The sequence below is a fragment of the Schistocerca gregaria genome, chromosome 6 (genome assembly GCF_023897955.1).
Source record: "Schistocerca gregaria isolate iqSchGreg1 chromosome 6, iqSchGreg1.2, whole genome shotgun sequence".
NCBI classification, from domain to species: Eukaryota; Metazoa; Arthropoda; class Insecta; order Orthoptera; family Acrididae; genus Schistocerca; species Schistocerca gregaria.
In genome coordinates, this window is record NC_064925.1 from 281317248 (window position 1) to 281342970 (window position 25723).

A 25723-nucleotide genomic window follows, 5' to 3' on the forward strand; every position below is an offset into this window, starting at 1 on the left:
CCTCATGAATCCATGAACCTTGCAGAGAACTGTTCGAGCTGTTGGAGGCTCTGTAATTGTGTAGGACGTGTGCAATTGGAGTGATATGGGACCCTGATGCGTCCAAATACGAGTCTGGCAGGTGACACGTACGTAAGCATCCTGTCTGTTCGCTTGAGTCCATTCATGTCCATTGTGCATTCCGACACACAAGAGCAATTTCAGCAATACAATGACACCCTAGATGTCCAGAACAGCTACAGAGTGGCACCAAGAACACTCCTCTGAGTTCAGACACTTCCGCTGGCTACTAAACTGGAATACCTTGCAACAACGTGCTGTTCAGAAGAGATATCCACCCCTTCGTACTCTTACGGATTTTTGGACAGCCCTGCAGGATTCATGGTGTCAATGCCCTCCAGCCATGCTTCAGATATTACTCGACTCCATGCCATGTCGTGTTGAGGCACGTCTGCGTGTTCGAGGGGACCCCGCACGATGTTAGGCAGGTGTACCAATTTCTTTGGCTCTTCAGCATTAGTATATTGTCAACTTAATCAAGATTTACGTAACCCTGTTACATACGTTGTATGATAATGCAGGAGGGTCGACGTTAATCCTTTTAGTAGTTTTATTGCAAATGAGAACCTAACGTATTTTAATGTGTTGTATACTGGCACAGTGACAAAACCCGGTTACAGTTCTGTCTTTTTGAATGCTTAATGCAGCTATTCACACTAGCTGACGTTCTTTTACGAATATTCGACGGAAAAAGAATTCGAGTTTGCGTGTGATATTGTATAACTTTAAAATGTTACTGATTTACAGACTAGTCGCACACTCCGCTGCCGAATGAAAATCTCATTCTGGAAACATCCCCCAGGCTGTGGCTAAGCCATGTCTCCGCAGTATCCTATCTTTCAGGAGTGCTAGTTCTTCATGGTTCGCAGGAGAGCTTCTGTAAAGTTTGGAAGGTAGGAGACGAGATACTGGCAGAAGTAAAGCTGTGAGTACCGGCCGTGAGTCGTGCTTGGGTAGCTCAGTTGGTAGAGCACTTGCCCGCGAAAGGAAAAGGTCCCGAGTTCGAGTCTCGGTCGGACACGCACAGTTTTAATCTGTCAGGAAGTTTCATATCAGCGCACACTCCGCTGCTGAGTGAAAATTTCATTCCAGTGTGTAAGTTGTTACCATTCTTTAACCATTATCAGAAATGTCAAAATGTTTTCGTGGGTTTCTCGCAAAGAAGGGTCCAGCAGGTTGAGTGGTTGCGGGTGAGATTCCTTGGCCCTTAACCTACATCACCGCGTAGATTGGCTAAAGAAGTCGATCCCACCGCTGGGACGTCTTTGATAGTTGTGCCTACAACCACCATGGTCAAGCGAAACAGTTGTTAAGGACGCCATCACATGCTGCTTCCTCCAACAGATGTGTGGAATTTATGACGGTATATGCTTACAATTTGTTGCAGCGATGCAAGTAACACAGGTAGCTCGATAACGCACAAGGTGATGAAATTTGCTTATAGCTCTATAATGAAATACAGTGGATACTTCAAAAATAAAACAGCCAATCCAAGAAAATGACTTCCCTCAACTTCTATATAACACTATGTTTAAGTGAATAGTACGCTGTGATACAGCATCGAACAGTTCCTGAGGATAGGAAATGAATTAATGAATAAAATATACAGGCTATAACAAAAAGGTATGGCCAAATTTTGGTGAAACATTTCTTAAACGCAGAGGAAGGACATATGTTACTCTGATATTGTTTAGGAAACGCTTTATTTCCTTGTTATACCTCAGTCTTTACAAGCCTTCAACACGTTAACCATGAGGAACATGCAGAAACAGAACAGGTAAGTACAGCATGAAACAGTTTTCTAAATGAAATGTTCAAAATGCTCTCCGTTAGCAAGGATGCATGCATCAATCCACCGTCGCACTGAATCCCTGATGCGCTGATGTAGTCCCGAAGAATTCTGTATAGTTTCACAGTCTTTCACAACCCGAGCCCAATGACTCTGTACTTCTTGTACAGGGGTTCCTTATGCAAGAGCCTTTAAATTTCACCACAGATATACGTCTCGTGAGTTTAGCTCCAGAGGGCGTGGAACTAGAGAAGAGGTCCACCGCTACCTACCAATGTATCACGGAACTGTTACTTAGTGGCCTACGAAAATTCTGAAATGAAGAAGAGCACCATCGTGCGTGAAGTTACATGTTTTTCGCGCTCGTAAAGACACATGTTCTAACAGAACAGAGAAACCTGGTAGTTTCTCCGCTGAACGTGGCTGGGAGAACGTTAGGTCCTAACAAACAGTGGCGATACGTGATCTATCATGTAATATTTGTCTGTACGTGGAACGGACATTATGCTGTGTGCAACTCACACCGCGTGTGTTTTGTCACAGTGGTCCTGTTTTGTACTGCTGTGGCGGAGTCTGCTGATGAACTCAAGGCCGATTTTGCATTTTATATTTTATTATGACTAATGGATTACATATCCAGTTCCTGTAGCGTCCATTTTGCATTTTATACTGCTCTATGACGGATGGGTTACATAACCAACTAATTTTAAGTAAACTGATGGTGCCCGCAAAAGGGTAAAACGAGTCATTGATGTTAAATTACTTTGCAACTAAAACTTTTTATTCTGAAATAATTCTAAACTGGTTGTGGTAGCACTCTGCAACAAACGAATTGGGAAATTTATAAAAATGACGTCCTCTTACCTAAGACGGTTCCATTCGAATAGGCCTCATTAATTCAGCTGTCTTAGAAGCAATCAGTTTGCATTAGTTTACATTATGTAGTGTGCACTTGGCAATGTGTTTGTATACCTGATCAGGTTATCACCATATTACTTACTCATGGGAAAATAGCAGGACACTTGATTTTAAAAACATGCTGTAACTGTTGCTCTGCATCAAGAAGACTGATCTAGTCGGGCAGTGGTAGAAAGGAGTGGTGTAGTCCAGTCTACAGTAGTGAATACACAGATCAGCCAGAACATTATGACCACCGACGTACTATCGATAAAAACCCGTTCAGGCTATAGCATCATCACCTGATGAGGAATCAACACACGCACGGTGCATGAAGTGTCAGTGAGCGTGCTCTCCATGTGTAGAATGGGGATCTATCTGAGTCTGACCGAGGGCAGATTGTGACGGCATTCAGGCTCGGCAGGAACAGTTCGGAAACTGCACGGTTTGTCTGGTATTTCAGGAGTTCTGTGGCGAGTGTCTTCAACACATGGCGAAGCCAAGGGTAAACCACGTCCAGATGTCGTCGTGTTGGGTGATCACCCCTCATTACAGATGTCGGACGTCGTAGACTGGACAGACTTGTAAATCAGGTCAGGCGGTGAGTTGTGCCGGAACTAATTTCATACTTCGAATCTGAGCAGAGTACAAGTGCGTCTGAACACACATTGCACGGGACACTCATAACGATGGGCCTCCACAGACGACGACTCATGCATCTGCCAATGTTAACACTACGACATCGACAACTACTATTGAAATGGCAGTGGCAGTGAAATTCTCCAACAGCCATGTAACTTAATATGTTATTTTATTTTATTTCGAAGACTACTAGTTTCAGCATTTCACTCTGCGGTCGTCAGGTCCGACACTCTATGTAATCAACAGTATCAGGACACCTGGTTGAAAATTACTTACAAGTTCCTGGATCCCTCCTTCGGTAATGCTGGAATTCAGTATGGTGTTGGCCTATCCTTAGTCTTGATGACAGCTTCCATTCTAAGAGGCATACGTTCAATCACGTGCTGGAAGGTTTCTTGCGGAATGGCAGCCCATTCTTCACTGAGTGCGGCACTGAGAAGAGGTATAGATGTCGGTCGGTGAGGGGTGCCACGAAGTCAGCGTTCCAGAACGTCCCAAAGTTGTTCTATAGGATTCCTGTCAAGGAGTCTGTGCAGGCCAGACTACTACAGGGATATTATTGACATGTGACCACTTCGCCGCAGACCGGGCCTTATGAACCGGTACTCGATAGTGTTGAATGATGCAATTGCCATGCCCGAATTGCTCTTCAACAGTGGGAAGCAAGAAGCTGCTTAAAACATCAATGTAGAACTGTGTTGTGATAGTTCCAAGCAAAACAACAAGTGGTGCAAGAGCCCTCCATGGAAAACACGACCACACCACAACACCGCCTCTGAATTTTACTGTTGCCGCTACACGCGCTGGTAGATGTCGTTCACCATATGCATACCCTGCCATCGGATCGCCACATTGTGTATCGTGATTCGTCAGTCCACACGACGATTTTACGCTGTTGAATCGTCCCATGTTTACACTTCTTACACCAAGCGAGGTGTCGTTTGGCGTTTACCGTCGTGATGTGTGTCTTACGAGCAGCCGCTCGACCATGAAATCCAAGTTTTCTCACCTCCTGCCTAAGTGTCATAGTAATTGCAGTGGATCCTGTTGCAGTTTGGAATTTCTGTGTGACGGTCTGGATAGATATTTGCCTATTACACATAACTACCCTCTTCAGCTGTCGGCGGTGTCTGTCAGTCGACAGACGAGGTCAGCTCTGTATGCTTTTGTGCTGTACGTGTCCCTCCACGTTTCCGCTTCACTATGACATCGGAAACAGTGGACCTAGGGATGTTTAGGAGTGTGGAAATCTCGGGTACAGACGTTTGACACAAGTGAAACCCAATCACATGACCACGATCGAAATGCGTGTGTTCCGCGGATCGCCACATTCTGCTCTCTCACGATGTCTAATGTCTACTGAGGTCGCTGATATGGATTACATGGCAGTAGATGGCATCACATTGCACGTAATATGAACAACGTATGTTTTTGGTGGTTTCTGCGTAATTTTGGTCTCACATGATATCTCCAAATAACCGAAAATGCCTTATCTTGCCATAAATCCCTGAAAGTCGTGAATCAACTCAAATCCCTGAAATTTGTGAATGCAATCGTTTCACTAGTGCTTCATTCGAAGCCTTGATAGCAACTCAAGGCTTCGAATGAATCAGCAGTGGACCGATTGAATTCACCATTCGATCAACGGGTTTTGTCGTACCTTTTAGTGTCCAGAACTTCTGCAGGGCTACTGGTACACAGTCGCCGTTCTTGTAGAAGAGCTTTACCAGCAAGGCACGATCCTCCATGAAGACAGCCATGTTGGCCGTTTCGGAGGCAAACTGAGGAACAGCCGTGCAACATATATTCCATGACGTCTCCCCGTGCGTCAATAATTTGCTCTTCACATTTTACGTCATTCTGAGCAGTGGTTCTCTTTCTACAGTTTTTTCAAACTGGAATTTGAGTTGTGTACACTACGTATATACACTGACGGAAAAGAATGACAACACCAAGAAGACGTAGTACGACATAAATTTTGGCAGGCGTTTCAACATCTGAAACATGGTTTTTTTTGTCCATATCACAGACCTGTCGTATAATATGGGTTTTAGTAGCGCCACTGTGAGGATTCAAATCAGTTTTGCCTCAAATACATGCTGCAAAGGTCGTGAGCGTTAGTTGCCTTTGACGTGTGGAGGTAGTGAGTTGATGCTACGTCAGGAATGCCCTTAAGGCGACAAAGACGTCGTTATCAAAAAATGGTTCAAATGGCTCTGAGCACTATGCGACTAAACATCTGTGGTCATCAGTCGCCTAGAACTTAGAACTAATTAAACCTAACTAACCTTAGGACATCACACACATCCATGCCCAAGGCAGGATTCAAACCTGCGACCGTAGCAGCCGCGTGGTTTCGGACTGAGCGCCTAGAACCGCGAGACCACCACGGCCGGCCGTCGTTATCAAAACCTGACTGAGTTTGAAGGGGCTCGTGTAATTGGGCTTCGAGAGGATGAACATTTCTTCTGCGATACTGTAGAAAGACTTGGTAGGAATTTAATCATTGTACATTAGTGCTGGCAGCGGTAGTCACGATAACGTACGGTCGTAAGAAACCGGGTGAGCCGTACGCGGCTCGTGTTCATGCCGTTTCTTGCCTGTTGACAGCTTCTCTTATTCGATTTACTGGCATCACTAAGTTGCTGGCTTGCTTGCCCGTGAGTGGCCACAGTAGCCCGTTTCGATAAGAGCACTGTCACATTATCTTTGAAGCGACCGCTAGTATTTCCGGCTCGTCGTGTGTCGGGGACTCACTTGGGACGCAGCGCCAGTGAGGTCCGGACAGCCAGTACTCGCCGACCGCTTGCGACACTGTCCAATGGCGGGAAACTGAAGCGGGAACGTCCGTTGATTGGTTGATCGGTCGGTCGTCGCATAGGGCGACGTGTATTTGGTCTTTTGACCGTTTCTGGGCCTCGTCAGTTGGTGGTCGTCTTACCGCACGTGGGTCGGTTCCTTCCATGTGCATAGATGTCGGGTGGTCAATGGGCAAGTGTTACCTCTGCATGGTTGGGTCCGAGCCAGTGTGCTGGGGCCGCCGTGTCTATGAGTTCCGAACGTACATCAAGGGAGTCGGGATGGATCTGCAGTGAGCTCCGGACAGCCATTACTCGCGCGACAGTCGCCGACACACATGAATTGAATGAGTACGACCTCGATAGGTCTTTCGATGGGTCGTCTCATCGGACGACGTGTATTTTGTCGCCGACCACTTCTGGAAACTTTGTGTATGTCGACTTGTGATTTCTCCTTGTTGTTCCACAGTGATTGGTTTTACGACTGTCGGAGTTCTTGGTGCAAGTGTTTACGTGGAACTTTGTGTAGCGTCTGTGATTTCCACTGAGCAATTATGACTGCTGTCTGCGTACTCCAGTAGGTAATCGGTCGGTTGGGACAGAGCAGGTGTGTTGCTGCTGTATGGTACCGCGTGTAGTTCCACAGCCTTTGGTGTTGTTCATATTTCGAGTGGTTATTGTGCCTTGACTGTATTTATATGCCAGTTTTCAAGATGTAGTGCTGCTGGTATCTTCATCATCGCAGATATTTTCCATTGTCGTGCCGTTGGTCGGGCGGAAGGGAATTGATTAGGTTGTTGGTCGGTCCTTCAGCCGTCCCTGGGTCGGGTGCCCATGGGATTATTTAATGTTACCCTTGGCTGCCCGTCTCACCTAAACTTATGGTAGATTTACCTCCTCAGGCTGACCCTTGGAACACTTCTGAGCACCACTGTTCTGTTGGTTTTATATTGTGATTTTCTTTTGTGTCAAGTACTGTGCGAGGCCTTGAGCCGTCTATTAATTTACTTTGTTTCAATTTTAAAATAAGGCCTTCAGCCGTCTATTAATTTACTTTATTTAATTTTAAAATAAGACCTTCAGCCGACTTAAGGTTTCAAGATTGAATTGGTTAAAACTTACTTTAAAAAGGGAGATTTTGCTCTATTTCAGACTTTCTTATACAGGCCTTAAGCTTTGAGTTGTTGTTCGTCAACTGAGTGGCCTTCAGCCGTGTGTATTCCTTCAAGCAATTTCAATAACTTGTGTTCGGGCCTTCAGCCGTTGTTCTTGTACCCTTTAAAGGGCATGTGTGATTAAGTGTCTTTAGGAAAATAAAGTTTTGTGTCTTGTGCAACAAACAGTAGCTGATTTTGGCCCCTTTTTACAACCACAACATGATCCACTCTGTCCTGCGAAACCAGATTTCACCGGGCTCCAGACAGCAGCGTGGCACTATCGAGACGGAAGACCATCGTGTTCGGCTTATGGCTCTGGCGCATCGTACTGCATCTGTAGCAGCAAACTTAGCAGCAACTGGTACTAGTGTGACGCAAAGAACTATTACAAATCGGTTAGTTCGAGAACAGCTCCGAGCCATACAGCCTGTAGCGCGCCCTCACTGACCCCACACTACCGCCGTTTACGACTTCAGGTTCCAACAATGGCCGTGTGTTGAGTAGAAGGCCAGATGAATGCTTGCAGCCAACCTGTCTGCTAGCAAGACACATTGGACCTACATTTCGAGTTAATGTCTGGGGTGCGATTTCGTATGAGAGTAGGAGCACTCTCGCGGTTATTTCTCGCACTCTGACTGCAAATTTTTATATCAGTTTGATAATTCAACCTGTTGTGCTGCCACTCATGAACAGCGTTCCACGAGGTGTTTTCAAACAGAATAACGCTCGCCCACATACCGCTGTTGCAAACCCAGCATGCTCTACAGAGTGCCTTCGCCTCCATCTGTCTTCAATCGACCACGTATGGGACTCCAGCGACGCCCACAGACAGCATTAATCGTCTCTGTAATGACCGACAAAGTGAAAAAGGCGTGAAACTCTATTCCACAAACTGACAAACGGCACCTGCTCAAAACAATGCATGCTCGCTTGCCTTCTTGCATTCAGAATTGTGGCCGTTACACCAGTTATTAATGTACCAGCATTTCACATTCGCAATGGCTTGTGTCGCGCTTACATTAACCTGTAACCTTGAAATGTTAATCACTTAAATATGTTGCCTAGACAAATGTGTTCAAGAAATTTCATTACTCTACATTAATTTCTTTTTGCTGTAGTTTTTATTTTTTATGACCTAAACATTTTGATCGGCATAGTGTAGCACTTAAACACGGCGAGCTGGGATTAAGCCGTATTGCACAACGCTACATTTTTCACAAGGGCCAGCACGATGTATCGAAAAGTCGTGGTGTCCATATTTGAGACAATTTTCCCGCCTCAGAGGTGGTACCGCTCCTATGAGGATGTGCCGGCTGTTGGAGGAGACTCTCTCTCTACTCGTGTGCCGGGCGGAGTTCTTTAGCGGGCGGTGAGCTCAGGGCGATCCATCTGGCGCCTCCGCGGCGAGCCTGCTGCCAGCTGACCCCTGCTCTTATTAGCGGCCCGCGTGCCCCCACACCACACACCAGGCTCTCATTCTTCTCCTTCTAGGCGGCCCACGCTGCAGCCGCTCTTCCTGGCTCTCCGCACTCAGTCACAATCGAATCCTCCACGTCTGCGGAGGTCCGTCGCGAGAGCCAGTCAGCTTCAGTCCCCCACAGGCCACATCCGAGCAGCCACGGTTCGTCACGCTCTGCCGCGGTGTTTCGACGTGAACTACTGCTCTGCGTATTCCTCGCAAGGTGGAGAGTTACTACGCTCGCATGGTAACCCTGCGCCAGGGGAAAAACTCCGTAGCGACTGTGGTTACTGTGGAATCGAACTGTGGTATTTTGGATTTCCGATACCACCAAGAACAGAACCAGTGACGTCTTATTCTAGTCTCTGCAGTGTACTATCCTGAATATTCGGCCAGGACAGTGTGTATGACCCAGGTCTCACGTACTGGGACGGTCAGAAGTAAGCACATCAGAAAGGATGCTATATAAAATTAGTCTGAACTCTATCATAGTTCTTTAGTGCACAAAGAACTTCGTTGCTCATTTCATGGAAGTTAGACTTGCAGTGTAGTTACAAATACTAGAGTCAGATCAAGGACCAAGTGTGCAGCAGCATTTCAGTCAGACCACGCACTAAAAAGCGATAGCTAGAGATCAGGTAGTTATGATTCATCTAATAAGGTATATTTTCCGTTATCTAAATCGTACCTAGTAATTGTTAAGTGTTTCAAGCTACAATTACCTAAATTCCTATGCGTTTCACCAAATTATATTCAGCTTATGTATCAAAGTAGCGGTTGTAGAAAAGCTGTAAACAATAAATATATTTTTCTGATGGCCCCGACTATAAATTTAAATACTTCACTGAAAGTACAGTTTGTAAGGGCAACAGACAGCTTCCAAATTTAATCCAATGCTGAATGCTAGATTTCCACTAGATGAACAGTGTGATTGTGTCAAGAAAACCATCGAGGAGGTCTTGAAGTGTGGATACGTGAAATCTGTGTCGGATGGCTTCAGCATTATAGCTGCTTCTGAAGAGTAAATATCAATACTAGTGATAAAAAAGTAAACAACATACCTGGTTATACTTTCCAGACACTGTACACACAGCGTAACAAGTAGGGGATCGTTAGTCGCGAGTGCTTCTTCTTCGTTTGTCATTATTTGCCATGAAAGAACCCCTATCAAACTTGAATTTGTACTTTGGTCCGCATTTAAGCCGCTAACTTTATTCCACCTTCACTAAAGGAAAATCTGAAATTTGTTAAACTGTTTGCACATTAAGGCAGGGTAGAGCGCTGATTTAAGTACAGTGTGACCCATATGCAAAAGCTGGAAAGGAACGACCACAGCATGAAAAGTTCATAATCCGAGACTTTCAGTGACAGAGAGCAATTTCTTCGTAAATACAAACACTGGATGTGAAGTCCTGCAGCAACTAACCGTTACATTTCCATCTGATAGATTGTATTGTTACATCAAGAAGACATCGTGGATGAATCGTCGCTGAGTGGAAGGTGACTGCGCTGATGTAAATATTGGCTAAAATTTCTTTCAAGAGTTGAGGCGTAATCAAGAAGTGGCCGTTACCTGTGGATATGTGACTGTGCTCACCTAAAAATTTAATACACAGATTAATTTGGGTGTTTAACCCTAGATTTCTACTAGACGGATTGTGTATCCAAGAAGGCGGGCAGAAGCCCTCGACGTATTGATACGTGAGTCTGGTGACATTCGGAGTTGTACGCCACAGGCGATGCGTGGTACTGCCTAGAGGTTGTTTCGTACCTGCATCAAGAAAATACGGAGTCCATCTTGACGTGTGGAGACGAGACTGAGCTGGCCGTCAAGACTAGGGACCGTTGCGACAGAGAAAGTTTTGGATCTGTGAGGCCGCTGTTCTCAGTGGTCCGATTCTGGCAACAGTAATACGTCGAGAATACCGTAAGTGCACCGAGCTGCAGGGAGAGGGGTGTTAGACCAGAGGGGAGCAATTACACGGGCAGGACGTGGTCCCCACTGTTGAGCGTCTGGCGGCGCTTGGCCATGGAACTCCAGCAGGTGTACCGCGAGGCGCCGGCGTCCTCCAGCGGAGAGACGCCGCTCTACGGCACGCTGGACTCGGGGCTGGACTCGCGCGGTTCGACGCTGCGGTTCGGGCCGCTGCCTCGCGCTGGAACCGACTCGCAGAGCTCGACGCTGCGCCTGCTGGAGCACGAGCGGCCCGGGGGAGGCGCCCCTGCCGCCCCCGCGTCTCCACCTGCGTCGCCGCTGATTCCTCCACCCCCGGGTCCTCTGGAGTCGGCCGCCGCCGCCGCCGCCTGGGCCCTAGCGCAGCGCCAGCAGCAGCAGCTGCTCTACCGCGACGGAAAGGTCAGAGCGACTAACGGCAAACGTAATCTGCGCGCCTCAGGCACAGCTTGTTTGAATGACAATTAACTAAAAGAATACAAAAGGTTGTGGTAAAAAATTCAAAAGATGTTTGAAGGTTAGAAAATTTTAGTGACTGGAGAGATATAACAAAGGGAGTCCCACATGGTTCGATTTTATGTACACTCCTATTCCTTGTACCGGGTGTCTGTTGTACAGGTCGACAGGAGCATTTTCTCTGGTGTTGCAGCAGGTATTTGCAAGTGAGTTGTTTCAATGTGTACCTGGAGTCAGCTCAAACAAATACTGCTCCTCAAGTACCACATGTATCGACCAGTTTCGACAGAAAGCATCCGTTTGTTTCCGGATACTAACAAACTGATTTTTAAAACTGAATTTCACTTGCCTATTCGACAAAATGGCCCTAATTTAGTCTAGTGCGATATTCGTTTGATCAATGTGTAGTTACAGGAACAGTACAGCACTATGAATAACCTGTACTCTACCAGTGACTGCGGAGCTCACCTGCATGGCGGTAGCAGTCTGTACGGATCAGAACGGTGGTGACGCTTCTAGAACACTAAGTATTCTTCGTTTTTTCCTGTACCTTTCAATGCAGTTCAATTAAACGAATATCGCTCCTGACTAATTTGGAACATCTCTGGCGAATGTCCATGTCAAATACTGATTAAAAGATAAGTTTCTTTCTGACGGGAAACAAGCCGACGATTTCTGTCGACGTTGGGCGGCGCACTAGAGACATGACGAGCAGTATTTGTCTGGACTGACTCCTGCTACCCTTCACCAAAACTAAATTGCGAATATTTGCCGAAACACCGGAGAGAATGTGACTGACGTCTTTCAGGGTAGAGATCCCAAATGTGTCAATGACATTACACTTAACATTCAACAAGCAGAACTGGTACTTCTTGCAGACGATACTAGTGTTAAAATAAAAAAACGTTATGGAGAAAGCGACAGAGGATTTGGTACATTGTATTTTCCACAGAATTGTAAATTTCTTTTACAGTAAATGGACTGTCTCTAAATTTTGGAAAAAGACACTGTGTTCAGTTCTGTAAGACAAGTAATGTCATACCAACAATTTATATAGCACATGAGCAGGAGTCAGTGAAAAGAGTAGTAAATAGAGTAGGAAGCTCTAAATCTTTGAATGTACATATTGATGAAAACGTGAACTGGAAGAAGAATATTACTAAGCTTCCCAAACAGTTAAGTTCAGCTACTTCTGCTGTTCGTATAATTGCTTATCTTGGAAACAGACTTACCACTCCCTTGATAAATTTTGAGTATTTCTACTCAATAATGTCTTACAGAATAATTTTATGTGGTAACTCATCACTTAAAGAGGAAGTAATCATAGCGCAGAAGTGACCACTCACATTGGTGTTCACCCATTGACGTCATATAGGAGGTACACATTTTAATTTCATCATCACAGTACATATATTCGCCAATGAAATTCTTCATAAGTAACCCGTCAATTTTTGAGAAGAACAGGGATGTATATACCTATAACATTAGAGGGCTAAATGATCTGCGTTGCCCATTAGTTTAGCTGTTAATGGCTCAGAAAAGTGTTTGCAGCAAGCGATATTTTTGACCACTTGCCGAACGACATAACACATCTGAGAGGGTGTTAAATCTGACGTAATATTATTTCTTCTGGACAACTGCTTCTAATCCACTGAAAAATTTCTACTTGAAAACTGATAGCCAGAAAAGGAAAGAAACGAAGTACAGAAAAAAAATTATTTTAAGTGTAGTATACATAGATGGTGTGTGTTCTTTCAGACATGTCCAAAAGAAGAGACACCAGTTTTGATCCAGGAGCCATTATGAATTAATTAACAAAAGATTTTCGCTGCGAGTGCACATTGATCGAAATAAATGGGGATAATTGAAAATTTTTCCTGGGCCTGGTTTCGAACGCGTGTCTCCTCCTTACTAGGTAGATGTTCTGACCATTTTTTTGTGTGAAATACGAGACTACATTTCCTTGAGGAGGGGGAAAAGGTAGAATGGTCCTCAGGATAAAGTGGGCAGGAGTCATTTTACGAGGTCTGGTCACTAAGTCTCCTTCGCCAGCCAGAACATATGGAAAAAGTAAATGGCCACAGGAGCATATTCATTTACTTTTTGATAAAAAATAAATCCGCCTTTTCCATCACTTATCTCTATCGCAACGCATTTAAAGGAAAAAAAAGTGAAACCAAACACAAGGTAATCATGGAGACCCCACTGACAGCAGTCATTGCACCTACACGGATTACCGTAGCGTGCCTCCCGGTAGACCCAAATCCTCAACTTATCCACACGCTACTAATGTAGTTCCTCTTGGCCGTGATCCATCGTGAATTTCTACCCAAGGGAGGCAGGGAAAACAGTGAACACCATGCCATTGACTGTCGCTTTATCTTCGGATATTATTCGTATCATCAGGTCTCATCTCCTGTTATGATGTGGACATCCGACAATGCATGACCACGGTGCTTCGAGCGATTTCGCACGATGGGTTTTCTGACAGTTTCCAACAGCTCTCGCTTCCCGCGCCCGGGTTCAGGGTTGGATTCCCGGCGGGGTCAGAGATTTTCTCTGCCTAGTGATGACTGGGTGTTGTGTGATGTCCTTAGGTTAGTTAGGTTTAAGTAGTTCTAGGGGACTGATGACCATAGATGTTAAGTCCCATAGTGCTCAGAGCCATTTGAACCATTTTTCCAACAGCTATAGAACTATTAGAGGTGTGTTGAAACTAAGGGTGCTTACTTCAAAGGTCAGTAAGAGTACTTTGTTTCTAATTCTTGTTTCCTTTATTTTCTGAGACCATTCACTGAAGTTCTCACGTGATGTACTAACAAAATTATGCCGTGAGATTCGAATAAAAGTTCAACATCATGAATACTTCATCTTAAACGACATTTCCTATTTGTAAATCACTGATGAGTACTCTTCCGATACTTGGCTGTACAATTTAATATACACTCGAACAGTTCTTTTGACATATTGTTGGCGCCAGACCACGTATATTGATCTCGTTTGACGACTGCCGCGCTAGCTCAAGCTCAAAAATAGGCTACTGTAAAACTTTTTGCTGACCTTAGAGTTTCTTGTAACTACGCGTTGTCGCAGCTGACAGAGGTTGTATTTATTCTCGTATCGATCGAGGTGCAGAAACTGTGACCTCACAGGCTAGTGAAGAAGAGAGACTCCGTCGTCAGAATATAGTGCATAACATGAAAATAACAATTTGGTTGGGCGCCTCGAAGTACACTAGTAATCAGTCACACAGTGCAAGCCTGAGAGGTCACATTCTAGGTTGTCAAGAATACTTCAACACCAAACCTCTTGCCAGCCGGTGTGGCTGAGCGGGTCTAGGAGCTTCAGTCTAGAACCGCGCGATCACTACGGTCGCAGGCTAGAATCCTGTATCGGGAATGGATGTGTGTGATGTCCTTAGGTTAGTTAGGTTTAAGTAGTTCTAAGTCCTAGGGGACTGATGACCTAAGATGTTAAGTCCCATAATGCTCAGAGGCATTTGATTTGAACCAAACCACTTATCGCTGCGCAAGTTCTACGACGCACTCTTTCACGTAATCGTACCCTCTAGATTGATGAATGCTTAGCTTCAATCAAAATGTTCAGATATGTAGGACTTGTAAGCTTCGATATAACTTCTGAAGCCTAAAAGCCAAAAAAGAATTTAAATGTCAGATACAGGGTGCATTTTTTTTACACAGAACAACCTCATTGCGTCATGTGTTACATGACTAGCCAGTTTCGGCCTGTGGTTATTTTCAAATGCAGTTGTATAGGTGATATTTGTATCGTACGTAAAAACTACTCCCACGCATCACTAAATAGGTTTCAAATATGACGCATCTATCACCGACGCAACTGCATTTCAAAATGTCCATAGGCCGAAAGTGGCCAATAATGTAAAACATAATGCAGTAAGGTTTATCTGTGTAGAAAAAGTCATTCTATGTAGGACATTTAAAATAGTTTTAGTATTCAGAGCATCGAAAAGTAGCTTTCAGTTCGGAATAGTCAAAATGTAACAAGTGGAAATTTACACAGATGCTGTCCAAAACACTTTGGGTTAAAATAATGCAGCCGAGGATTGTAAGTGACAAGGGACTAGTTAGACGTACCCAGTCAATACCGCTGGTAATATTTTCTCTTTCGTAGTTACCTTCACTTAAATTTCAGCTGCTGACATACATCAGTGCATAGAAAACAAAACAAAAACGATTTTTTGTGGACTGTTGTTTGTTACAGATCGATTATTACTGGAAGAGCGAATGATCGGGAATGAGCAGCCGTCTTATTGCAGGCACACAGCTGACTGACCACAAGTTTCGCTTTACGGCATCTTATTTTTTTCGTTTACTTCTTTCACATCTGTTAAATGTGGTGACTAATCTGTGCAGTCAGTCTCGTCGCGCGATTGATAAGGAACACTGTAAATATTTTGCTACTTACTATGAAAATATATAACATACTCCAATTGAAGCCATCGTAAGACACCCATGACGATAATATAGTTCATAAAACAGTTGTTACACTTTTAGACAGACAATGAAACAGGGGAAACATACTTCTAGAAACAACCGAAACTCTTGATATCGCAGGTTGCGAAGACATTGAAAACAGATACTCTCATGAACGGTGTGCAGAAGATTGTGCCAGGCTGGGCTACTAACTAGCCTCAAAAGGACATTTGGGAAATGAAAATATTATTTTGTCAGACACAGATGAAGTTGTACATATGAGCTGAACTAACCATTTTTAAAGCAGTTCTTCGTAAACGTTCTGATGAATGTGCTGATGTCATTCATTGATCGTGAATAATAAGAAAATGGAACGTACTTTGCGCTGAGATTCAATGCACGATACTGATGGCAGGTTGTGTGTATGTCACATTCTCTATATTCTAAAATAACCAACTCATTCGATGATATGTATCACTCATAAAGTTTATTTGTTTTTCATTTATTGCAATAGAAGTGACTGTGTTCTACCTTGTAGCCTGTTTCTCGAAACACCACAGCACCAGTATATAAATTTGCAAACAATAACAATCTTTCTTTTATTACCAGACAGTATCTATTAGAGGTCTAAATGGCTCAAAGCCCTATGGGACTTAACATCTGAGGTCATCAGTCCCCTAGAACTTAGAACTACTTGAACCTAACTAACCTAAGGACATCACACACACCCATGCCAAAGGCACCGTAGCAGTCGCGTGGTTGCTGGCTGATGCGCCTATAACCTTTCGGCCACTCTGGCCGGCGAGTAGAGATCTGTCAGCCCACGTTATTCTGTTCGCTCACGCATAAATGTGCACAGCCATTTCTGTAGAAAAATTTCGAAGTCACTATGAAATGCAATTTGTGATTTCCCGTAGCTTTGCATCGGCAGTAGTTGTTTATCAACGCCCATAAACGCTATATAACCCATTACAATTTTATCTTCTGTGGAATTATAGGCGATTGGTAGCGGAAAACCAGCTTGAATTTAGTAAGGACGACGGCGTGAACTGCTCGTGTCCTTTCTAAGCAAGCATGGTAACAATCACCTATAGTGATTGACATAAGTACACTGCGAACCTAAATCAGGACAGATAAGCGTAGATTGGATATTCGTTCGTTCTGGAGACGGATCCATTGCCTGAACCACTACACCATCTCTCCCTGTTCTTCTAAATTACTCTTGGAAGCACTTGCACTATTTAATAAACACATATGTACTCCACAACATATTGTGCAACAAGTGACAGACCGACACTTCCTGAAATACCCCTTGACATTAATAGAGGAAAGAAGATCCTCTTCGCCAATACTAATGCGGAATAACCCACTCGTGTGAATCACAGCTATGTTTCGTCATATCTTGAAAACTATCCTGTTGGTCTATGTTTGCATAAAAACGATATGAGCTTGTACTTCTTCCTTAATGCAAAGCACTTTTGTTTTATTCTCTAAGGCGCTGCAGTCATGGAGTGTGCGACTGGTGCCGGCGGAGGTTAGAGTCCTCCCTCGGGCGTGGATGTTTGTGTTTGCCATTAGGATGATTTAGGTTAAGTAGTGTGTAAGCTTAGGGGCTGATGACCTTAGCAGTTAGGTCCCATAAGATTTCACATACATTTCAACATTTTTTTATTCTTTTCCCCAAACTAGTTTCAACAACAATATCGCAATAATCAGTGAGTTTTTCTTTATTGTAAAACATGAAAAAATTAACATCGTTCATACATTACGAAACGTTATTTATTACATCTGTACTGTTTTGTTACAGATAATGGTTTATCTCAGCAGTTTTGTAATACATTTTTACGTCTAAGACAATGCATGCTACCCACGTTTATTGTCGTTTTCTCGTTATATTTTCTATGTTTTGTTGCCGATTTTCCGTCGTAATGCAAATAATCAGTAACTCTGTGAGAAGCTGTTTTTAACAAATATGACAAGTGCTATCTTACATATGTCGTCAGCGTTATACTGTCGGGAGTAGCGGTAGTATTGTGGAATCAGTTTTTGTGAGCGCCAGGTTGTTACGTAACCTGTTATGTACTCACTTCCGTTAGTTGGTTTGCAGTTGCTTCCTAAACACAGAAAAACGCAAGTTTTAGACCTTAGTCTTAATTATGCCATCTTGCTGCTGGCGTATGTGGCGAGAGGTGTCGCGGATCGCGAGAAGTTTTTGGAAACTATAGCAGAAGTTCCAATAACATCTGTTCCTTATTTATGTCTCTGAGTGTGAATGGGGAGCGACCGCGCGCGCGCGCGCGCGCGTGTGTGTGTGTGTGTGTGTGTGTGTGTGTGTGCGCGTGCGCGTGTGCGTGTGCGTGTTACTTCTGCTCTGTATCCATTGTCAGTTCTTTCAAAGTCGTGTGAAGCATGTTGCAGCAAAATCTTGTGTTTTCATTTACAACGTTTTTGCATTCCGCAATATCCTTTTCATGTAAAAAGAACCACCCGCCCACTAATTTCGAAACACTTTAACTCGTCCTGAAACACAGCAACCGTGTACACTGGAAGCTAATGATAGAGGAAAACTACTACGTAGAAAAGGCTATAGTGGAAGGCAAAAAAATAATACACAGAGTTACATGCCACGAACAGAAACCGACAGAACTCCCGCCACAGCCGCGCGGGATTAGCCGAGCGGCCTTGGCGCTGCAGTCATGGACTGTGCAGCTGGTCCCGGCGGAGGTTCGAGTCCTCCCTCGGGCATGGATATGTGTGTTTGTCCTGAGGATAATTTAGGTTAAGTAGTGTGTAAGCTTAGCAGTTAAGTCCCATAAGATTTCACACACATTTGAAAATTTTTGAACTCCCGCTACAGTTTTCAAAAACCTCTTGTGATTAGCGATGTATTGCGCGACACATGTGAGCAGCAGGATGACGTAATGTTTTGCATTATGGCCAAAGTGTAAAAGTCATGTTTTTCTGTACTTTTCAAGCATCTGCAAGCCGACCAACGAACGTGAGTACATGACAGATGACGTAAAAACTTCCTGCCCACCAAAATGTTATCCCCAACAGTACCCCAATTCCCAATAGTGTAACACTGATGTAAGTAAGTTCATATTTTCGTATTTGTAAATAACAGATTTTCGTACAGTTGCACCGAGCGAGGTGGCAACGTGGCTAGCACACTGCACTCGCATTCGGGAGGACGACGGGTCCATCCCGGGTCCGGCCATGTTGAATTAGGTTTTCCTGATTTCCCTAAATCGCTCCAAGTGAATGCCGGGATGGTTTCTTTGAAAGGGCACGGCCAATTTCCTTCCCCGTTCATCCCCAATCAGATGAGACCGATGACCTCGCTGTCTGGTCTCCTCCCCCAAACAACCCAACACCTCATACACTATCAGATTACATAATATACCCCAAAAAAACAGCAACAAAGCCCGGAATATGTACCGAAATAACGGCGGTAAACTTAGAAACCATGTTGTAACTTAAAAGTAAAAAGATATTATGAAGCTGCTGACACAGTATAGTATCTGTAACCAAACAGTGCAGACGTAATAACTTTTTGTACTGATTGTAACGACTCTAATTTCTCATGTCTCATCAGAAAGAAAAACCTTCTGATGACATCGATATTGTCGCTGAAATGAGTCTGGGAAAGAAAATAAAACAAAAATATGTTGCATTAGGGCGGACATACAATCTCATGCACCTTTATTTATTTATACATCTTGCAAATGGGTGTGGCAGAGGAACATTTTGATTAATGACCAAGACACTACCACGTGAAATAATTTCACAGATATGCGACTCTATCGAGGGATCTTCGACTAGTAGGGCGCAGCATGTTCAACAGAAATAAAATCGAGAGCACAGTACTCACGTTAATGTTCTCAATAGGGTCATGTATAGTATTTAAGTATTCGTCGACGATGCTGTTGTCTTCAGGAAACTATTTTCGTTTGGCCGGCTGCAGTGGTCTCGCGGTTCTAGCCTCTCAGTCCGAAACCGCGAGACTGCTACGGTCGCAGGTTCGAATCCTGCCTCGGGCATGGATGTGTGTGATGTCCTTAGGTTTAAGTAGTTCTAAGTTCTAGTGGACTGATGATCACAGATGTCAAGTCCCATAGTGCTCAGAGCCACTTGAACCTTTTTTTTTATTTTCGTTAGATGATCATAAGGAAATGCAGAAAGACTAGAACAATTGTTCAAGTTCTCTCGTTGTAACGAGTATTCTAAAAAATTTCGGGATTCCAGCCAAATGAACTCGACAGCTTGTCACAATCTTGAAACCATTCAGCCATCTTCAAGTAAGCGCAAATTGCTAATGTTCGGGTTCGATTCCCGGCGGGGTCAGGGATTCTCTCTGCCTCGTGATGGCTGGGTGTTGTGTGCTGTCCTTAGGTTAGTTAGGCTTAAGTAGTTTTAAGTTCTAGGGGACTGATGACCATAGATGTTAAGTCCCATAGTGCTTAGAGCCATTTTTTTGCTGGCGTACGTCGCTAATTTGGTAACAAACATTGGGGTGGAGGCGAAACCGCGTATACTAAGGATGAATATATCCTTATTCCCCGTTTAGCGCTTTCTTTAAACATTCCACCGTCTGGAGCTCAAATGGTTCAAATGGCTCTGAGCACTATGGGACTTAACATCTCAGATCATCAGTCTCCTCGAACTTAAAACTACTTCAACCTAACTAACCTAAGGACAGCACACACATCCATGCCCAAGGCAGGATTCGAACCTGCGACCGTAGCGGAAGCTCGGTTCCAGACTGAAGCGCCTAGAACCGCTTGGCCACACCGGCCGGCCCGTCTGAAGCGTGCAGACGTATGATCAAAGGTGATATTTATTACATGCAAGCCCGTGAATTTAAATTGAGGTGTAAGCATAACAAAATTAACTGTTGGTAGACGTGTCATTAAAGGGTAAATCATTTTTCGCTCTGATATATTAAAGAAATCATTGTGCCCCATGCCATGTCCAGTTGAAAACCACCATCACGATTAATAAAACCTTCCCTCAAATACATTTCGACAGATTTCTTAAAACTGAAACTCAGAAGGATGTCGTGTCCAAGATCTCCTTGTCAGAATAAACCACAGTATCCTGTTGAGATACAATGCTCGACTATGGCTGACTTACTGGGCTCCGAAAGGCGTCTGTGGAAGTCGTATTCCAAGCACATTTTATGTAACATGCGCATAGTCTGAGCAATTTAGACTCTGCAACTCTGGCATCGTATTCTGGAGACTTCAGCTTTCCACAACTCTACATCACCAGTTACCAAACCGGAAGTAGCGAGGTCTTTGTAGGCGCCAGCAGGACAACATTAATATGTTTCCTCACGATTTTTCCTAATTTCGACGAAATACTACCAACATATGGGAGCAACGCCTGGACTTGATCCTTCTCCTCTTGATTTTGCGACCTGTTACGTTCTTTGTTCCTTAAAAACGGTGCTAGTTTTATGGGGGTAAAATTATCTTTGAACAAAGATTGTAGGTGTTCCATGTTGTTTGCAAGGCTGTATACGATGAAGGGAGCGTCCGGTGTATCAATATTCGACGTGAAAAGCGGCGGTAGCTCGTCAATCGACGAATATAGGTCTGTATGTGTAGGCTTACGGCAAACGGAACGCCCAATGGACCGTCTAGAGACGTTTCATGGCCTCCTTTTTCTACTCTCATCATACATTTGATATTGTCGTGGATTGAATACAGATTCTGTGATAATCGCGAGTTCTTCGCCGTGAAGCCACACTACTGAAGTATCATCTACATATCGCGAGAAGACTTTTATTTCAAGTTACTCCACAGTAAGTGCTTTCTCCTCAAATGAATCCATAAAAAATTTTAGTACCAGAGTCAAAAGAATAAGTTATTTTTTTTCGAAATATTCACTGTTAAATAAAAAATGAGTTGAATAAAGGGAATGATCGAACAGCGTTGTTATATCGACTACGAACGTACTACCGATTAGTGAAAGCGAATCTATTAAAGACACCATAGTGAAAAGTGAAGCTACGTCAGAATTAACTACTAAGTCTGATTCGCTGAGTGGTAGTGATATGATTTTATTAATAAAGTTAGGAGAGGTGCGAATATGATGCGATCATTTTTCCACAATATATCTCTGTATCAAATCAAGATGCCTATCCAAGACAAAACTCGGTGTACCTTCGATATTCTGTAGTCAAAGATACTATTCTCCGCTCAAATTACCACAGTTTTAAGGCTGAAGAAACGTGAGCACTCGCGAGATCAAAAGAACGAGCTATTCAATTCCAGAGTGTTGCTCCCACATATAGACAATATGTCCTCGAAATTAGACCAAATCCTGTAGAACCGCCATGTCAATGTAATCTGCCGGTCGGTTACAAAGACCTGTGCTGTTCTATTTTGGGTAAAGGATGACGTGGAACTGCAAAAAGCTGAAGCGTATAGAACGTCATGGCAGTGTGGCAAAGTCTATCTGGTCAGACTATACACACAGTAGAAGAAGTGTGCGTGGAACATGATTGCCACACTCGCCTTTCGCCATTCATTAAGTCAGCCGTAGCCGAGAACTGTACGTATGCGGAACGTTCTGCGGTTTACTCCGGCACGGAAATTTTGGTGACGACGAAATTTTTCTGGATTTCTTTTATTAATGAATCTCTAGGAATAAGTTAGGCGGAAGACCTTAGTAATCGAGAATGTGGCTTTCAACTGGATACGGTGTGATTTGGTCAAAATCTACAAAAGAATTTTGTGACGCCTAATGAGACGTCTAGCGACAGTTAATTTTTTATGCTGACTTCTGAATTTTAGCTCGGTGGGCCTGAAGTTCGATGGAGTGCGTTCACGCATTATCACCTCTACATATTCACCTGCGCGCGTCAGATGGAACCGTATTCGAACTGGGTGCTAACTCGACAGAAGGCGATCATGGAGCCGTAACCTATGCACATGCGCCTTCGCGCCAAATTTATGTAGCAACTTAACGAAGTGCACCATCAGTCTCTAGTGAAGGTACGCAGCTGAAGATGGCTGAATAGTTGTCAGCCGACTGCATATCAAAGTGGCGTAATGAATTACATTTAGCCCATGTGGTGAAGAAAGGGGTCCGATGACAAAGTTGTTAGCTCACGAAGGAACCACAAGTAAGGACACTCGCTATCACAGACGGTGTGGACACGCTCTCAGGATGTCCCATACGCCACCGCTGCTGGAACAGCACTTAGTTCTGACTGCAGTGCCTCAAAGACCACTCTGTAATCATTGTTTACGACGACAGAATCATCCTACTTTAGATGCACCGGCGCGAGTTGTACACTACTGGCCATTAAAATTGCTACACCACGAAGATGGCGTGCTACAGACGCGAAATTTAACCAACAGGAAGAAGATCCTGTGATATGTAAATGATTAGCTTTCCAGAACATTCACACAAGGTTGGCACCGGTGGCAACACCTACAACGTGCTGACATGAGGAAAGTTTCCAACAGATTTCTCATACACAAACAGCAGCTGACCGGCGTTGCCTGGTGAAACGTTGTTCTGGTGCCTCGTTTAAGGAGGAGAAATGGGTACCATCACGTTTCCGACTTTGATAAAGGTCGGAATGTAACCTATCGCGATTTCGGTTTATCATATCGCGACACTGCTGCTCGCGTTGGTCGAGATCCAATGACTGTTAGCAGAATATGGAATCGGTGGCTTCAGCAGGGTAATACGGAACGCCGTGCTGGATCCCAACGGCCTCGTATCACTAGCAGTTGAGATCACAGCCATCTTATCTGCATGGCTGTAATGGATTCTGGAGCCACGTCTCGATCCCTTAGTCAACATATGGAGGCGTTTGCAAGACAACAACCATCTGCACGAGAAGTTAGACGACGTTTACAGCAGCATGGACTATCAGCTCGCAGACCATGGCTGTGGTTACCCTTGACGCTGCGATGGTGTACTCAACGACGAACCTGGGTGCACGAATGGCAAAACTCATGATGGTTTCATCCGTGTTTGGCGACATCGCGGTGAACGCACATTGGAAGCGTGTATTCGTCATCGCCATACTGCCGTATCACCCGGCGTGATTCGATCCCTGAGAAACCGAACATTTCAGCAGGATAATGCACGACCGCAAGTTACATGGACTTTCCAGGCCTTTCTGGATACGGAAATGTACGACTGCTGCCCTGGCCAGCACATTTTCCAGATCTCTCGCCAATTGAAAACGTCTTGTGAATAGTGGCCGAGCAACTGGCTCGTCACAATACGCCAGTCATTACTCTTGATGAACTGTGGTATCGTGTTGAAGCTGAATGGGCAGCTAATCCTGTATACATCATCCAAGTTCTGTTTGACTCAATGCCCAGGCGTATCAAGGCTGTTATTGAGGCCGGAGTTGGTTGTTCTGGGTACTGATTTCTCAGGATCTATGCACCTAAATTGCTGGAAAATGTAATCACATGTCAGTTCTAGCACACTATATTTGTGCAATGAATTCCCGTTTATCATCTGCATTTCTTCTTCGTGTATCAATTTTAATTGCCAGTAGTGTATTCTAAGTCAGAACTGCATCGAAGTTCTCAGTCAGCTGCCCACTGAGAAGAGACTTTCAATCTGTACAGTATCAGGTAGTAAGTTATAGACTGCAGCCGTAGTAACAGACACATACACATTTCTGTGGATGTAGATTGTTTGCAAGTTCAGTATTTCAGATGGTTAAATTTTTTTGAGGTGTGGTTTGAAGTTTGTGTTAGGGAAGTCACTGGACTAGGTTAATCCTTCCAGCTATCACACTGCTTAGCCACAATGCCAGGATTGTGTACTGGATAACACATCTCCCTCCTTAGTAGGGAGCGGGTTTCAAGACCCGGCCTTGGCACACATTTTAATACATTACTTCAGATTCTAAACCGCTTATGTTTTAGTAAAGTGACCTAGCGTTTTGTGTGTGTTGTAGCATCCACTCGACTTCATGCAGAAGTAAATCTAAGCTTTTCAGGACACACTACAGTGGTTTTCTTCTTCAGGCAGTACATGAATACAGAGTGACAGTTATTGAATTGTATAACAAAATGAAAATTAGTTACAAACTACAGCGTGCACGCACTTTATTCGACATGTAAATATCACTACAGGTATTCGGATTTAGATTACTACATATTCGATTTGCCTCCCATTATTGCTGATCACGTGGCGCAGACGAATAGCGAAATTGAGCATGAACCGCTGAAGTGTCGGGACACCAATGCTACCGCGACCTCCTGGATGTCTATATCCAGTTCAGCAATTAGTTCGAGGTTATTTCTGTGTACCTTGTCTTTCATGTAGTTCCACAAAAAGGAGTCGCATGTGTTCAGATCTGGATGATATGGCGGCCAATCCAGACCCATGCCAGTGTACTTTGCCTGCCTCAGAGCCAGAAGGCGGTCCCCAAAGTGCTCCTTCGGTATATTGCTCTCCTGCTTCGATGGGATCGAGTTCAGTCTTGCATGAACCACATCTTCTTAAAGTCTAGGTCACTTTGGATAATGGGAATGAAATCACTTTCTAAAACTTTCACGTATCGTTCGGTAGTCATTGTCCATCAAGGAATATCGCACCGATTATTCCGTGACTGGACATCGCACAACACACAGTCACCCGTTGAGGGTTAAGAGACTTCTCGATGGCAAAATGTGGATTCTCTGTCTCCCAAATGTGCCAGTTTTGCTTATTGACGAATTCGGAAGTGGGCGTCTTCGCTGTACCAAACCCTATAGAGCATAAAAATTCGCATCATGCCCCTAGGACAAGCGTACAGTTGGACCGTCCTAACACAAACCGTTCTGAAGTTATGACGATTTTATTTCATACAGTTTAATAATTGCCATCTTGAAGACATGGGTAGGACTAAGAAGAGATATGTAATGGTGTTAACAAGTTAAATGTGTAATACTAAATGTGAGTGGTACACAGATTTTTTTGAAATGATTCTTGGCAAGTGTAGTTTATCCATAAAGGAAATGCCATACACAAGTGTAACCAATTGCGGAATATTGCTCCATGCTATGTGATCTGTACCAAGTAACAGAAA

The 25723-nt window shown here is 44.0% G+C and overlaps 1 protein-coding gene across 2 annotated transcripts in view; it reads left to right on the forward strand.

Annotated features, from left to right (window-relative positions):
- The first annotated feature begins 8875 nt into the window (after positions 1–8875).
- Positions 8876–25723, forward strand: part of LOC126278282 (inactive dipeptidyl peptidase 10-like) — a 1623672-nt gene continuing 1606824 nt past the window's right edge. For both annotated transcript variants that reach the window (XM_049978288.1, XM_049978290.1), the window contains exon 1: positions 8876–11158. In XM_049978288.1, coding sequence (XP_049834245.1) covers positions 10832–11158 — 327 coding nt within the window. In that variant the 5' untranslated portion in view covers positions 8876–10831. The remainder of the gene's footprint in view (positions 11159–25723) is intronic.